Here is a 15043-nt window from a genome sequence, read left to right on the forward strand (position 1 = left end):
AAAGCACTTTTTTCTTTCAGAAAGGGTCTTTTGCAGCACCCTTTCTTTCATAAAGGGTCTTTTGCAGCACCCTTTCTTTCATAAAGGGTCTATAGCAGCGCCCTTTCTTTGAGAAAGGTTCTATAAAAGCATCCTTTCTTTCAGAAAGGGTCTATAGAAACACTTTTTTCTTTCAGAAAGGGTCTATAGCAGCACCCTTTCTTTCAAAAAGGGTCTATAGCAGCACCCTTTCTTTCAGAAAGGGTCTATAGCAGCACCCTTTCTTTGAGAAAGGGTATATAAAAGCATCCTTTCTTTCAGAAAGGGTCTATAGAAACACTTTTTTCTTTCAGAAAGGGTCTATAGCAGCACCCTTTCTTTCAGAAAGGGTCTATAGCAGCACCCTTTCTTTGAGAAAGGGTATATAGAAGCACCCTTTCTTTCAGAAAGGGTCTATAGCAGCATCCTTTCTTTCAGAAAGGGCCTATAGAAGCATCCTTTCTTTCAGAAAGGGCCTACTATTATGGTGACAAAGTACTTTGTCAACATGTTATCAACAATTGATACTTTTATCTTAATAAGAAGAAGCATTGTTTATATTGACATCTGATAGCCCAACTAAGCATCTTCTTATTTTCTTAATTGTTTGGTGTAAAATAATTTCGGTGACTCGTGATAAAAGTGTTTTTCTGAAAAATCCATAAAATATCGTGAATTTAACGAGCGATTAACTTTAAGGTATACAATTTTAATAACAACAAGTATAAGCAAAAGATATTATAAAAGACAAGTGAAAAAATAGACAATTCTATAACAAAATACAAATTCTGAGGCGGTTGACAAGATTTGTGGTGAAACTAGACATTTAGTGGAACCTTTAGTGAAGATTGTGGAACGTGACGAATATATTTTCTCGTCCCAGTGGAAATACTGAACGCAACTTATATCTGATATTTGGACACAGCATATTAATGACTTACAATGTTGAAGGATAATTTGGTAAAAATCGATTGCGAGAAGTTTCCAATGTACATATATATGTACATCAAGAACCGGTAAGCAAATTTAAGGATATTTTCGGGTATGTTCTGAGACACACTTCACCTCTCACTTCACACCTCAAGCATTTTGTTCACCGCATTTACTCCTATTATTTGCGAATTTTTTGGGGCTAATATTCATTGGGTTATTTGAAAAGAAGAGTACACCCTAGTCCATCCATAAAATACTCCAAAAATAAACGTTAATGGGGATGAACAAATTGCTTGAGGCGTGAGGTGAAGTGTGTCTCAGAACATATGCGTTTGTTTATTTATGTTTATTCTTTTCAACTCCTAGATGTTATATCAACATTCAGCGAATCGCCTGATAAAACGGTAAGTGCAGCAGAAGAAGAAATATTTTAAGCAGACACGTCGCACCAAGAAAATAAAAAAGGCGATGATATTTCTGACAATGAAATGATTTTGTTATTATTTAAGTTAAGTGTTCAAATGTTTAGCCAGCCTTGAAACATTGGTTTTATTTACTAATTTTGTGCTTATGTGGAATCTTGGGCTTATTATTAATGTATTGAAAATAAAAGAACATTAACAAAAACAAAATATGTGAACGGAAAACAAAATGAAATCGACGATTTTCATTCATAATTTTACAACTGTTTTTGCAGTTGTCTGAACGCCTACGTCACACAGGCAAGTTTTGGATTTTTGACAATCAATACATCTACTCAAATGTCCTGTCATGTGTAAACGCAGGGTTAGCCCCTTATAAAGATAAAAAGACTGTAATACGCAATTTGTACTTTTTTTAGAATGTTCAATATTATATGTTTTTTCTTTAATAAAATATACTTAAATATACTATCTATACACGCAGAAAAATTTATGTTAGAAATATGTTTGGATCCAAACAAATATATGTTTGGGACCGGTAGCAAACAAATATATGTTTGGATCGAAACATAATATGTTTGGGTCCAAACAAATATATGTTTGCAACATTTTGTAACATATCTCAATTTGATATGTTTGGGTAAAACATACTTTTTATGTTAGAACATTTTTTTCATGGGTGGAGAGAGGATGTTTGTCAACGAGAGTAATAACAGTGCTCTCGCGGCTGTGTGCTGCTGCTTTATATTGTATTGTATAATAGAAGACGTAGAAGCGAAGAAGGGGGCTTTGGTGGCATGTATGCGTCAAACTCGTGTGTTTCTTGTTTTGTTGTTGTTAACCAACGAAGAAGAAATGATATGAATTATATTTTTTTTCTTTCTTCAGTGTTTTAGTTGCCTTTGTAGAGTCAAGACGGTAAAGTGAGTGTATAAATCAGTGTTTTGTGTTTTCTTAAAGAACTTGTGTTTTTAGTAAATTAAATGCCCAATACATTTTATAATTGAATCGGAAAGTTGAATGGAATTATTTTATTGGACAAGGAAGAAATCGCATTTAATATGGGTAATTACATTCATACTTATGTATATTTGAAATATGGCATATCCATATTTATTTATTACATTACATAATCATCTGATTCTAGATGCCGATTCCCCGCTGGTGATTTCAACTAAGAGGACAATTTGTTTTATTTCACAACTAAGGACTAAGGAAAAGCGTTCAACTACGTTTCTATATATTTTTCCTTTTTAAAAGTGTGACTACAAATTATTTCAATCAGTTTTTCTTTTATTAAAGTGTGTTATGTATTTCTTTGGAATTTTGTATGTACCTATGTGTTTGTTGTTCTTTTGCCTTTTAATAAAAAAACCACAACATTTGTGTGTATACTATAGAGATAGCCAGCGAGCTCTTACTGAGAGCAAGTGAGCACACATTTTAAAGTGTTTTACATTGAATTTTACGCTCCCTTGCTCTCAGTAAGCGCCCACTGGTGCATGTGTTTGTTTTTTTTTGTGCCTTTTGGGTTTGTATTTTTTTGCACCCAAACATATAAAATGTTTGCACCCAAACATAAAATTGTTTCCACCCAAACATATCTATGTTTGTACCCAAACATATATATCTTTGCACCCAAACATAAATATCTTTGCACCCAAACATATATTTGTTTCCACCCAAACATATATTTGTTTCCACCCAAACATATATATGTTTGCAGACCCAAACATATATTATGTTTGGAACTGTTGCAAACATATATATGTTTGCTGCAAAATATGTTTGGGACATATGTTAGAGAGGCAGATTTTTTTTTGCGTGTACTTATAAAAGAGTTCAGTAATGATGACTCACTGACTCACTGACTGACTGACTGATAATCAACGCCCAGACTAAACGGCTGGAGCTAGAATCTTGAAATTTTGGGTGAGGGTCACTCATGGTCCGAATAGGTCAGATAAGGCTCGGTTTTTGGAAATTCGAACTAGAACAGTACGAAAAGTACTAAAAGGTACTAAATATGGTACCCTTAGTATTAGGCAAACGCGGAGAGCTAGAATTCTGAAATTTGGAATGAGGTTCACTGATGGAGAGTTAGAAAGGTGTACCAAAGGGTTTTTGGAAATTCGAACTATAAGTGTACGAAAAGTAATAAAAGTTACTAAATTTAGTACCATTTGGTATAACGTGAACGGACAGAGCTAAAATCTTGATATTTGGAATGAAAATCAAGGTTTAGAAGATAAGTTGATATTAGGAGGTGGTTTTGAAAATGTGTACTCATTTGTACGAATAGTACTAAATAGTACTAAATTTGGTAAAATGTGAATTTGGGCGAACCGATAAAGTTGGAATTCTGAAATTTGGAATTACTATTACTGTTGGAGTGTAGGTTTGAGATATGGAGGTAGTTTTCGAAATTCGTACATATGGGTACGGAAGGTACTAAATAGTACCAAATAAGGCACAATTTGGATTTGGGGGAACGGATGGACCTGGAATCCTGAAATTTAGAATTAGGATTACTGTCGGAGTGTAGGACAGAGGTATTTTGGAAATTCGTACTTTTGGGTACGAAAAGTACTAAATGGTACCAAATTTGGTACAATATGAATTTAAGTGATCGGATAGAGCTGGAATAGTGAAATTTGGAATTAAGATTACTATTGGAGTGTGGGATTGGTATACTTTTGGAAATTCGTACTTATGGCAACGAAAAGTACTAAATGGTACCAAATTTGGTACAATTTGGATTTGGGTGATCAGATACATTTGGAATCCTGAAATTCGAAATTAAGATTACTTTTGGAGTGTTGGATAGAGGTAGGTTTAGGAAATTCGGACCTATGGGAACAAAAAGCACTAAATGGTACTAAACTTGGTACAATTTGGATTATGGCGATCTGATGCAGCTGTAATTCTGAAATTTGGAATTAAGATTACTGTTGGCGTGTAGGCTTGAGGTAGTTGTGGATATTCGTACTCTTGGGTACGAATAGTACTAAATAGTACCAAATTTGGTACAATTTGGGTTTGGGTGAACGGATATAGCTGAAATTCCGAGATTTGGAATAAGGAGTACTATTGGAGTGTAGGATTGATAAAGTTTTGGAAATTTTTAGTATTGGGTAGGAAAAGTACTAAATAGTACTAAATTTGGTACAATTTAGATTTCAATGTTGGGATACATTTGGAATCGTGAAATTGGGAATTAAAATTGCTGTTGGAGTGTTGATAGAGGTAGGTTTGGAAATTCGTACTTTGGATACGAATAGTACTAAATGGTACCAAATTTGGATTTGAGTTATCGGATGTATCTGGAATTCTGAAATTCGGAATTATGCTTATTGTTTGAACATAGCACTGAGGTAGTTTTGAAAATTGGTACTTATGTGTACGAAAAGTACTAAATGGTACCAAATCTGGTACAATTTGGATTTGGGTGAACGGATATAGCTGGAATCCCGAGATTCGGAATGAGGATTACTGTTGGTAAGTAGGATTTATGAAGTTTTTGAAATTTTTAGTTATGGGTACGAAAAGTACTAAATGGTACCAAATTTTAATTTATGTAATCGGATACATTTGGAATTCTGAAATTCGGAATTATTGTTGGAGTGTTGAAAGAGGAAGGTTTGGAAATTCGTACTTTGGATACGAAAAGTACTAAATGGTATCAAATTTGGTACAATTTGGATTACGGTGATCGGATGCAGCTGTAATCCTGAAATTTGGAATTAAGATTACTGTTGGCGTGTAGGATTGAGGTAGTTGTAGAAATTCGTACTCATGGGTACAAAAGTACTAAATGGTACCAAATTTGATACAGTTTGCATTTGGGTGAACAGATATTTTATTTTAATTTATGTGATGTTGATGTTGGAGTGTTGATAGATGTAGGTTTAGAAATTCGTACTATGGATACGAATAGTACTAATTGGTACCAAATTTGGATTTAAGTTATCGGATATATCTAGAATCCTGAAATTCGGAATTAAGCTTATTGTTTGAACATAGCACTGAGGTAGTTTTGAAAATTTGTACTTATGGGTGCGAAAAGTACTAAATGGTACTAAATTTGGTACAATTTGGATTTCGGTGATCTGATGTAGCTGCCATACTCAAGTTTGGAATTAAAATACCTGTTGAATTGTAGGATTGATAAAATTTTGAAAATTTTTAGTTGTGGGTAGGAAAAGTACTAAATTTGGTACAATTTGGATTTGAGCGAACGGATAGAGTTGGAATCAAGAAATTTGGAATTAAGATTACTGTTGGAGTGTAGGATTGAGATATGGAAGTAGTTTTTGAAATTCGTACTTATGAGTACGAAAAGAACTACATTTTGTACAATTAGGATTTGGGTGAAATTATAGCGCTCGAATTCTAAAATGTGGAATTAGGTACACTTAGGGGTACGAAATGGTTCCATGTGTGGTACAATTTTGTATTGGTTGAACGGATAGATCTGGATTCGTGAGATTTGGAATTAAGATTACTGTTATCATTTGCTTATAACGTCCGATTTACACAGGATTTGGTACAATTTGTTATTGTGTGAAGGGAATTTAGGAGGAGGTTCGTATTTATGCATTTACATGTAAAGTACTAAATAGTTCTATAATTGGTTTTGGGGGAACAGATAAAGCTGGAAATGAGGATGGCGGTTGTTGGGTTAGGCCGTATTTGCGCTGAGAACCTCAATTAAAATATCTCAAAAAATGTGGACTGCTCTTGATGTGTAGGCTTGACGAAAATCGGACTAAAGTGGTACGTATTAGTACAGAAAATGTTTCCACCATTCTATATTATATATTGTTCATTTGTTTTGTATATTTAACGCATACGAAGTAGCGGGCACTTTGCTAGTATACTAATATACTACTACTATACAATACTATTTAAACAATTGTGTAAGTTCACCGTCTTATTAAAGTACTATACAGCTTTTTTAAACTATAAAAAGTTCCAAATATGCCAAAAAACTTATAGTGAAAATCTGGTACCAATGTCTTCATATGACCCTTTATGAACTATTGACTCACTACCTCCAATGTCTCTATTGACTCAGTACTTCCAATGTCTCTACTGACTTACTACCTCCAATGTCAACACCTGGTCCCTTAGAAACTACTGACATACCAGTTCCAATATCACTACTGACTTTCGAATGACATGCTCATACAAGATGTCAATAGGAAATTACATGGGTTGTCTACAGTTTGTCAGTAGTACTGTTGATAATATCAGTAGTAAGTCAGTATAGTTTCACTATTGGCATTTCCTATAGGAATTTTGTATCATAAGCATTCATAGCAAAGTAAAAGTGAAGTAAGAAGCACAGGCAAAGGACCAGTTAAAACGAAAAGTAATAGAAATAAAACCTTAAAACAAATTGTGGAGAATTGAAATGAAACAAAATGCCTGTTCCAGAACCCGCAAGAATCTACTACTTTTCTTTAGGAAAATTTCAATTCAGCTTTTCTGAATTGTGTGTTTCCATAGGAAAACTTCAATTCAGCTTAGCTGAATTGTGTTTTTTTTTATAGAAAACCTTCAATTCAGCTTAGCTAAATTCTGTTTTCTTTAGGAAAACTTCAATTCAGCTTTTCTGAACTGTGTTTTTTTATAGAAAACCTTCAATTCAGCTTAGCTGAATTCTGTTTTCTTTAGGAAAACTTTAATTCAGCTTTTCTGAATTGTGTTTTCCATAGGAATACTTCAATTCAGCTTAGCTGAATTCTGTTTTCTGTAGGAAAACTTCAATTCAGATTAGCTAAACTGTGTTTTCTATATGAAAACTTCAATTCAGCTTAGCTGAATTGTGTTTTCTATATGAAAACTTCATTTCAGCTTTTCTGAATTGTGTTTTCCATAGGAAAACTTCAATTCAGCTTTTCTGAATTGTGTTTTCCATAGGAAAACTTCAATGCAGCTTAGCTGAATTCTGTTTTCTTTAGGAAAACTTCAATTCAGCTTTTCTGAATTCTGTTTTCTTTAGGAAAACTTCAATTCAGCTTAGCTGAATTGTGTTTTCTATATAAAAACTTCATTTCAGCTTTTCTGAATTGTGTTTTCCATAGGAAAACTTCAATTCAGCTTAGCTGAATTGTGTTTTCTATATGAAAACTTCATTTCAGCTTTTCTGAATTCTGTTTTCTTTAGGAAAACTTCAATTCAGCTTAGCTGAATTGTGTATTCTATAGGAAAACTTCAATTTTTTTTATAGAAAACCTTCAATTCAGCTTAGCTGAAATGTGTTTTCTTTATGAAAACTTCAATTCAGCTTAGCTGAATTGTGTGTTCTATATGAAAACTTCAATTTTTTTTTATAGAAAACCTTCAATTCATCTTATATGAATTCGGTTTTCTTTAGGAAAAGTTCAATTCAGCATTTCTGAATTGTGTTTTCCATAGGAAAACTTCAATTCAGCTTAGCTCAATTGTGTTTTCTGTAGAAAAATTTCAATTCAGCTTAGCTGAATTGTGTTTTCTGTAGGAAAACTGTATTCTATAGGAAAACTTCAATTTTTTTATAGAAAACCTTCAATTCAGCTTAGCTCAATTGTGTTTTTTATATGAAAACTTCAATTCAGCTTAGCTGAATTGTGTATTCTGTAGGAAAACTTCAATTCAGCTTAGCTCAATGGTGTTTTCTATATGAAAACTTCAATTCAGCTTAGCTGAATTGTGTATTCTATAGGAAAATAGTGCTTCTATAGAATCTTTCTGAATGAATTCCAAGTGGAAATTGTTTTTATCTGTTTGCAGGTCTATACAAACGTATGCAGCCCAAGTCTGGGGATACTCGTACTTGAACGACATTAATGCTGTACAAAGATACTTCCTCAAGAGAATTTTGCGAGTCCCAAGTTTCACCCTTTCTGTCGGAAAGGCTCTAGAGCAGCACTCTTTCTTTCAGAGAGGGTCTATAGAAGCACCCTTTCTATCGGAAAGGCTCTAGAGCAACACTCTTTCTTTCAGAGAGGGTCTATAGAAGCACACTTTCATTCAGAAAAAGTCTATAGAAGCACTATTTCATTCAGAAAGAGTCTATAGAAGCACTATTTCATTCAGAGAGGGTCTATAGAAGCACTCTTTCTTTCAGAGAGGGTCTATAGAAGCACCCTTTCATTCAGAAAGAGTCTATAGAAGCACTCTTTCATTCAGAAAGGTTATATAGAAGCACCCTTTCATTCAGAAAAGGTCTATAGAAGCAAACTTTCTTTCAGAAAGGGTCCATAGAAGCAAAATTTATAAAAATTTATAGAAGCACTCTTTCATTCAAAAAGGGCCTAAACTTGGTTTTTTCAAAGATTTTTTGAAGTTTTCATATAGAAAACACAATTGAGCTAAGCTGAATTGAAGTTTTCCTATGGAAAACACACAATTCAGAAAAGCTGAATTGAAGTTTTCCGAAAGAAAACAGAATTCAGCTAAGCTGAATTGTGTTTTCCATAGGAAAACTTCAATTCAGCTTAGCTCAATTGTGTTTTCTATATGAAAACTTCAATTCAGCTTAGTTTGTTTTTATATGTTTGCAGATCTATACAAACGTATGCAGCCCAAGTCTGGGGATACTCGTACTTGAACGACATTAATGCTGTACAAAGATACTTCCTCAAGAGAATTTTGCGAGTCCCAAGTTTCACACCAAACTCTATAATTATGTTGGAAACCGGAGTAGAAGACACACACACCTTTATACAATGGGTTTACATCTGGATTATATAGGAAGAACTCTGTTTCGGCACAATCAAAACCGACTTTCGAACCGGTTATCGGAGCTCACCTTATCCAAAAATACCTTTTGGGCAAAAGAATTGGTCACACTGTCTCAAACGTTTAACCAACAATGGTCACAGTCAACACACTCTATTGCTAACTGGAATGACTTCTGTGGCAATTTATTAAGCAATATGAAATCTGAACTATATGAAGAACGATTGCGAAGAATGGAGAATAGTTAAAGCTTGCGTATCTACAAGTCCCTTAATCCTGGAATAGCTCAGCTATACCTTAATGAAAAATATTCATATGAAAAACTGATGTGGATTTTTAAAGCACGTAGTGGAATGATTCCCTTAGGATACAATAAATTTCGATTCGAAAGACTCGAACAAGGAATGCAAAATCTGTAATATGCGAGAAATTGAAACGTTGAATCATTTCATGGGCATCTGTTCAATACTTAGAGAATTTCGACTACAATTTTCTTTAAAAAAGCAACTCTGGATATCGATGAAATTATTAGAATACTTGATGGAGAGGAAGATGACCATTGGGATAATTTATCAAACTACTTAAAAATATCCTATAAATATCGGCAACTTATATTAAATGAATTGTTTTAATTAACTATTTGACAGACGTATTTCTAAACATTGTCGCGAATAATTTTTTCTTTTAACTTCTTAATATGTATATTTTAGCTCTGTTCCAGAACTAAAAAGTTTTTACAATTTTTACCACTTTTACACATTTTGCGTTCCCGTACACAAAATTTATATTAAAATCGTTTACGACTTTTACCACTTTATAAAGTACGGGAACAGGCCATTTATGAATTGTAAGATATTTAACAAACATATTGTTACGGAATTAGATTTAACTAATGTCCGTGTAGACGTTGTTTTATTCCCCCAATACGATTTGTACCAAATAAAACAGGGTTCGTTTTAGATTACGTTTCTACAATGCTTTATTTACTTTATTACACTTATTCGGAACCGACTTTAATTACTAAGCACACAGCAAGTCTCTAGTTAGCACGCAGCTATTCTTTAACCGATCTGTTCAGTTCAACGCTTAAAACACAACTCAACTCGTCATTGCCAGTTCCCCTGTATTTATATCCCAAAGTCTCCCTGTTCGAGAGTCCTCTAGAAAATGTCTGGCAACTCCTCGAATATGTACAACGAACACACAGACGCACATTCGCACTAAGCGAACAACCAGACTCACATACATGGGGGATGATCAATGACGTAATTACAACAACAAATAAATGCAAGAAAAGAAGTAACAAACTAAACGATAATTACATGATTATGGCAAAACAAAATAAAAGCACATTAATGAAAGGTAAAGTAACATCTAGAATAATGAAGAGAGTTCTACATGGTAGTTGTTGTTGCTTAAATAAAGTAACTGCGTAATAAAAACTTTACGTTACAATTCAAATTTTTAAATTAACGGAAATTAAACTAAACTAACTTAAACCTATCAGTTACATTCGTAACAATATTTATACAATAAAGAAGTTCATAATACAAATACATGAGTTGTCGACAGTTTGTCAGTAGTACTATTGACAATGTCAGTAGTAAGTCTGTATAGATTTACTATTGACATTTCCTACAGGGATTTTTGTATCATAGACATTCAGAGCAAAGTAAAAGTGAAGTAACAGCCTGTTTTTGTAAAAAGTTCTTGCCCATTCGTTCGTCAATTTCATGAACGAAGACACAATTTGGTTTTCATAGCCTTTGACGTTTGTATTCGTGTGACAAATAAATGAAAGCTTTTAATTTTCGTAATTTTTTTGGTTTTCCTAACAAAATAAGACGAACGAATACATCAAAAATAAACGAATGGAAAAGACCCATCGTTATGAATGAAAACTGAATTATTTGAGTAATAAATGACACAAAACGCATAAAAACTGGTGGGGAATGTCATTTTATTTATTTTCACAGAAGCACAGAAGGAGAAGTACCGCCGATTCTTCATATTAGGTGTGTACGATAACTTTCCCAGCAATAATTACTCAGCAAGTTCCAGCAATCTCTCTCAATGAATTTTACTCTCTCAAGCAAGAAAAATTGCAGAAAGTTTTCGAACAACATTTTGCCAAAAACTTGCAAGAAAGTCAGCCGTCTCCGAAAATGTATGAAAATTGTTTTTGTTTTTATTTCTTTTGATATTTTAAACCAAATGGAAAAAACATAAATTTTAAAATTACATTTGACTTATTTAAAGCAGTAATCCTATCCACAACGCTGTAAAATCTAAAAAAATGTGAAATTGTGAAATTTTCTTGGTCACAAATGTTAACATTTCAAGTTGTTTACATTTAACAGCTGATTAAAAGTCAGCTGGCCGAACTTACAAATTTTTACGGGACAAATTTTCCCAGTAAAAATTTTGCAAGTTCTCAGTCACAAAACTCTCCAAACTCGCTCTCTTTTCCTGGATAATTTTGTAATCGAACAGCATTCAGTAAAAATTTGTACGAATTTGTACAAATTTTTGGGTTATCGTACCGAACTATTATGTGAATTTTTTTGACAAATTTTGGTCTGTTCCTTTACTTTTGAAAATGGTAAAACCCTAAAAGTAGTAAAAGTTGTAAACTGCTCCCATATAAATTGTATGGTGTCTGAAGTAAAGGAAGGCTTTTCGAGTAAAAAGTGGTGAAACTTGAAGATGCTTGCACGTAAAGGAACAGAGCTTTTGTTTAAATTTTTGTCCTCTTTTTTGTTTGTCATCTGTTTATCGGGGTTGCCATCAAGCAGCATATATTACGCACAGATTCAGATGCAAAATTCGCAAAAAAAAGTATCATGGAAACCCTGAAATATAAAAGCTTTTTCTGAAATAGACGAAAGCTTTTAGATAAAAGCGAAAGGTTCGTAAAATTTTACAAGAATCAAATTTTGAACGTATACGTTTTAGTACGAACGGTTCGTGTGACAGGCAAGCATTTTTTACAAAAACACGCTGTTAAGCAAGAATGCCATGTGCCGCCATGTGTCGAGGCCTTAAGGTATATAATTTTTAAAACAACAAGTATAAGCAAAAGATATTATAAAAGACAAGTGAAAAAATAGACAATTCTATATCAAAAAATACAAATTCTGAGGTGGTTGACAAGATTTGTGGTGAAACTAGACATTTAGTTGAACCTTTAGTGAAGATTGTGGAGCGTGACGAATATATTTTCTCGTCCCAGTGGAATTTGGACACGACATAATAATGAGTTACAATATTGAAGGATTATTTGGCAAAAATCGATTGCGAGACTTTTCCAATGTACTACATACATATCGTCACCATAAATGCCGGAAGACGTAACCCACAAAAATAAAACTTTACAGGAGAAGCAAAAAACGTTATAAAATGAAAACGGTGTTATAAAATATCAAACATTTTTAGTATCGTGTTTTAAGACAGAGAAGAAATATATTTTTGGAAAAAAATTAAATTTATTTCCAGAATGTTAGAAGCTGTGTGGGTTACGTCTTTTGGTATTGCATTTTTCTGAAATGCCAAACGACGTAACCCACAATTTATTGAGTATACATTTGAAGATAGTAGTATAAATGAAAAATTATAATTAAATTAGAACTAGTTTATTGGCCTACGCGGCTAAGCGAACTTTTAACTAGTAATCCGGCGGTGTTGGGTTCAATTCCCAATCTTAACGGTGATATTTCAATGGATCACAATTAGGAGAACTGTCTATTCCAACCAGCACTGCAATTAATGTTGAGTGTTCCTTTCCTCCAAAGGATTAATTCATTAGCACTATGATTAGTGAGAATGTCCATTAGGAGCACGTAATGTATTCCAAGAATACTTTACCTAAAAATTTGTATAACATTTAAATAGCCCAGTCAAAATAGACATGCGTATAAGGGGGAAATAGCAAAAATTCCCACAAAGCTGGATTTTGGTGGAGAGCTAGGGTTTACCATTAGAAGCAACGTCCAAGAAGTCCTCATCGATCCCATGTGAGCAAAAAAAGTTTTGCGGGGGCAAAGGTCATTTTTGGAGGCATTATTTAGTTTTTTTTTTTTAATTTTTCTCTGAAACGGTAAGACTTAGCAAAAGCCGACTAGAGTAAAAGCTGTAGATTTAACAATTATCTACATGAATGGTCTATATTATTTGCCAAAACTACTTACCGTTTTTGAGATATCGCGATCTAAAGGCCAAATAAAAATTAGCCGCGTAAGTACATTTTGGGGCGAACGGGTGACAATAACCACACTATGTACTTCCAGATCCGCCACCCGTGAAAACTATATTTATCCGTAATTAGCGCAACCAACCCTACCTTCGTTCCCGTTGGGCTTTCGATTACACATGTGGGTTAAATGGGCTAAATTGCATAAAATTACTCTAACATGAAATAACTCCGATTTTGTTGGAACTTGTTTTAAAAGATAGGTATAATTTCGCTCTTCAAGGAAACATATATTTTTTGGGGAAACAGACCAGGTTACTTCGGTTATTTAAGCCGGTTCGTCTGTGTAAGTGCATATTTCCCTTATATGTGCATTAAAATCACACGTTTTTAAGAACAACTATATCTCAAGAATGGTTCCTTCTAGGAAACGAATTATAAAGACCGAACTTATAGATAAGTTTTCTGTCTACAATATTTACTTTAGTCACTTTTCGATTAGATTAAACTTTTTGTTTTTTCAAAATAGTCTGGCTTAATCCCATTGTTGTTGTTTTAATATTTTAAAACAACTATTTTATTAGTGGAAAAGATTTGGCATTGTTCGCCAAGGGGTAAGGCAGGGAATACTATAGTTTCGATCCACGCCACTGGATCTCATCAGTTCCCTTGTTTCTTGTTTGTGGATATTCTCCACCGAAGTTATTTTTCAATAACTTCTTCAACAAGAAACGTTTTATACCCAAACATCAATCGTCAGCTCGAAGTATAAAGGTAAGCAAAGAAAAAAGTTCAATGAGAAGTTTTTCCTTGGCAACCTCATACAACTCCGACGAAAGTGTCTGCGAAACAATTCAAACCTCTTCCACTTGTGTGTGTTGTCGAATTTCGACAAATGCACACACCAAAATTTGGTTGGTCTGCTTTACAGCAAAAACAACAACAAAATTGCAAACGCTATCCCAATAAAAAAACGCCACAATGCTTCAAATTAAACTTTTTAAAAATAATAAATCCGAAAACCTAGAATTTCAGGTGATAGGTATTTCCATAAGCTTCCAAACGACCCCCACTTTGTAGTAATAGGTTCAGTAGAACCGGGTCTAACCCGGTTTTTTAATCCGGACTTTCGGATCAAATAACCGGATAGCCGGATCCGCCCCAAAAGAAATTATACATTTCCGTAATCAGCTCAAAATACCCTCCCTCTGGCATTATAATTGCTGCAAAAATCAAAGACTAAATTGTTTGTACTGCTGTTTAATTTTTAAATAATGTGGGTTACGCCTTTTGTGTTTTATGAAAATTACAGTATGCTGTTACGTCTTTTAGCATTTCTTGAATAGGATCGCTACTTTTAAACGCAGAACTTTGAAATTTTGCCAGAGCATGTATTTTAGCTTAATGTATCAGATTCCACCATAAAACGAATTTAGATTTTCATGTCGGTTACGTCTTCCGGCATTTATGGTGACGATATGTACCAAAGCAAACTTAATGTCAAGCCTCAAGAACATTTGGAAACAAAAGAAAATCTATATCTCAAAGACTTAACAGACATAATTGTTTCTTATTTTGTATATACCCCCAAAACAAAATGGTTTAACGAAACATGTCATTGGGTTTAACGAATTCCAGAAGCAGGCTTACCTGAACGCGAAGAGAAAGTATAAATAGGTATGCGAGACAAGCAAATGTAGATACTATTCCATGATTAATGAAAAAATAAACAGTATTTCAAATGGCAAAGAAT

The 15043-nt window shown here is 33.6% G+C and overlaps 1 protein-coding gene across 4 annotated transcripts in view; it reads left to right on the plus strand.

Moving 5' to 3' along the window:
- Positions 1-566: 566 nt before the first annotated feature.
- The window catches only part of Treh (Trehalase), a 70522-nt gene continuing 56045 nt past the window's right edge, over positions 567-15043 (plus strand). Inside the window, exons 1-2 of one of the 4 annotated variants that reach the window (XR_012413098.1) lie at positions 581-1034; positions 1318-1355. Coding sequence is in view for 2 of the 4 variants with exons in the window: in XM_073988691.1 (XP_073844792.1) it covers positions 961-1034 (74 nt within the window). In the remaining 2 variants the exon portion in view is untranslated. Of the gene's footprint in view, positions 1035-1317; positions 1356-15043 lie in introns of all 4 variants that reach the window. The other 3 variants (XM_073988693.1, XM_073988691.1, XR_012413096.1) reach the window with 3 other exon arrangements.

This window comes from Musca autumnalis, unplaced genomic scaffold (assembly GCF_047663935.1).
Source record: "Musca autumnalis isolate F117 unplaced genomic scaffold, ASM4766393v1 scaffold_5, whole genome shotgun sequence".
NCBI lineage: Eukaryota > Metazoa > Arthropoda > Insecta > Diptera > Muscidae > Musca > Musca autumnalis.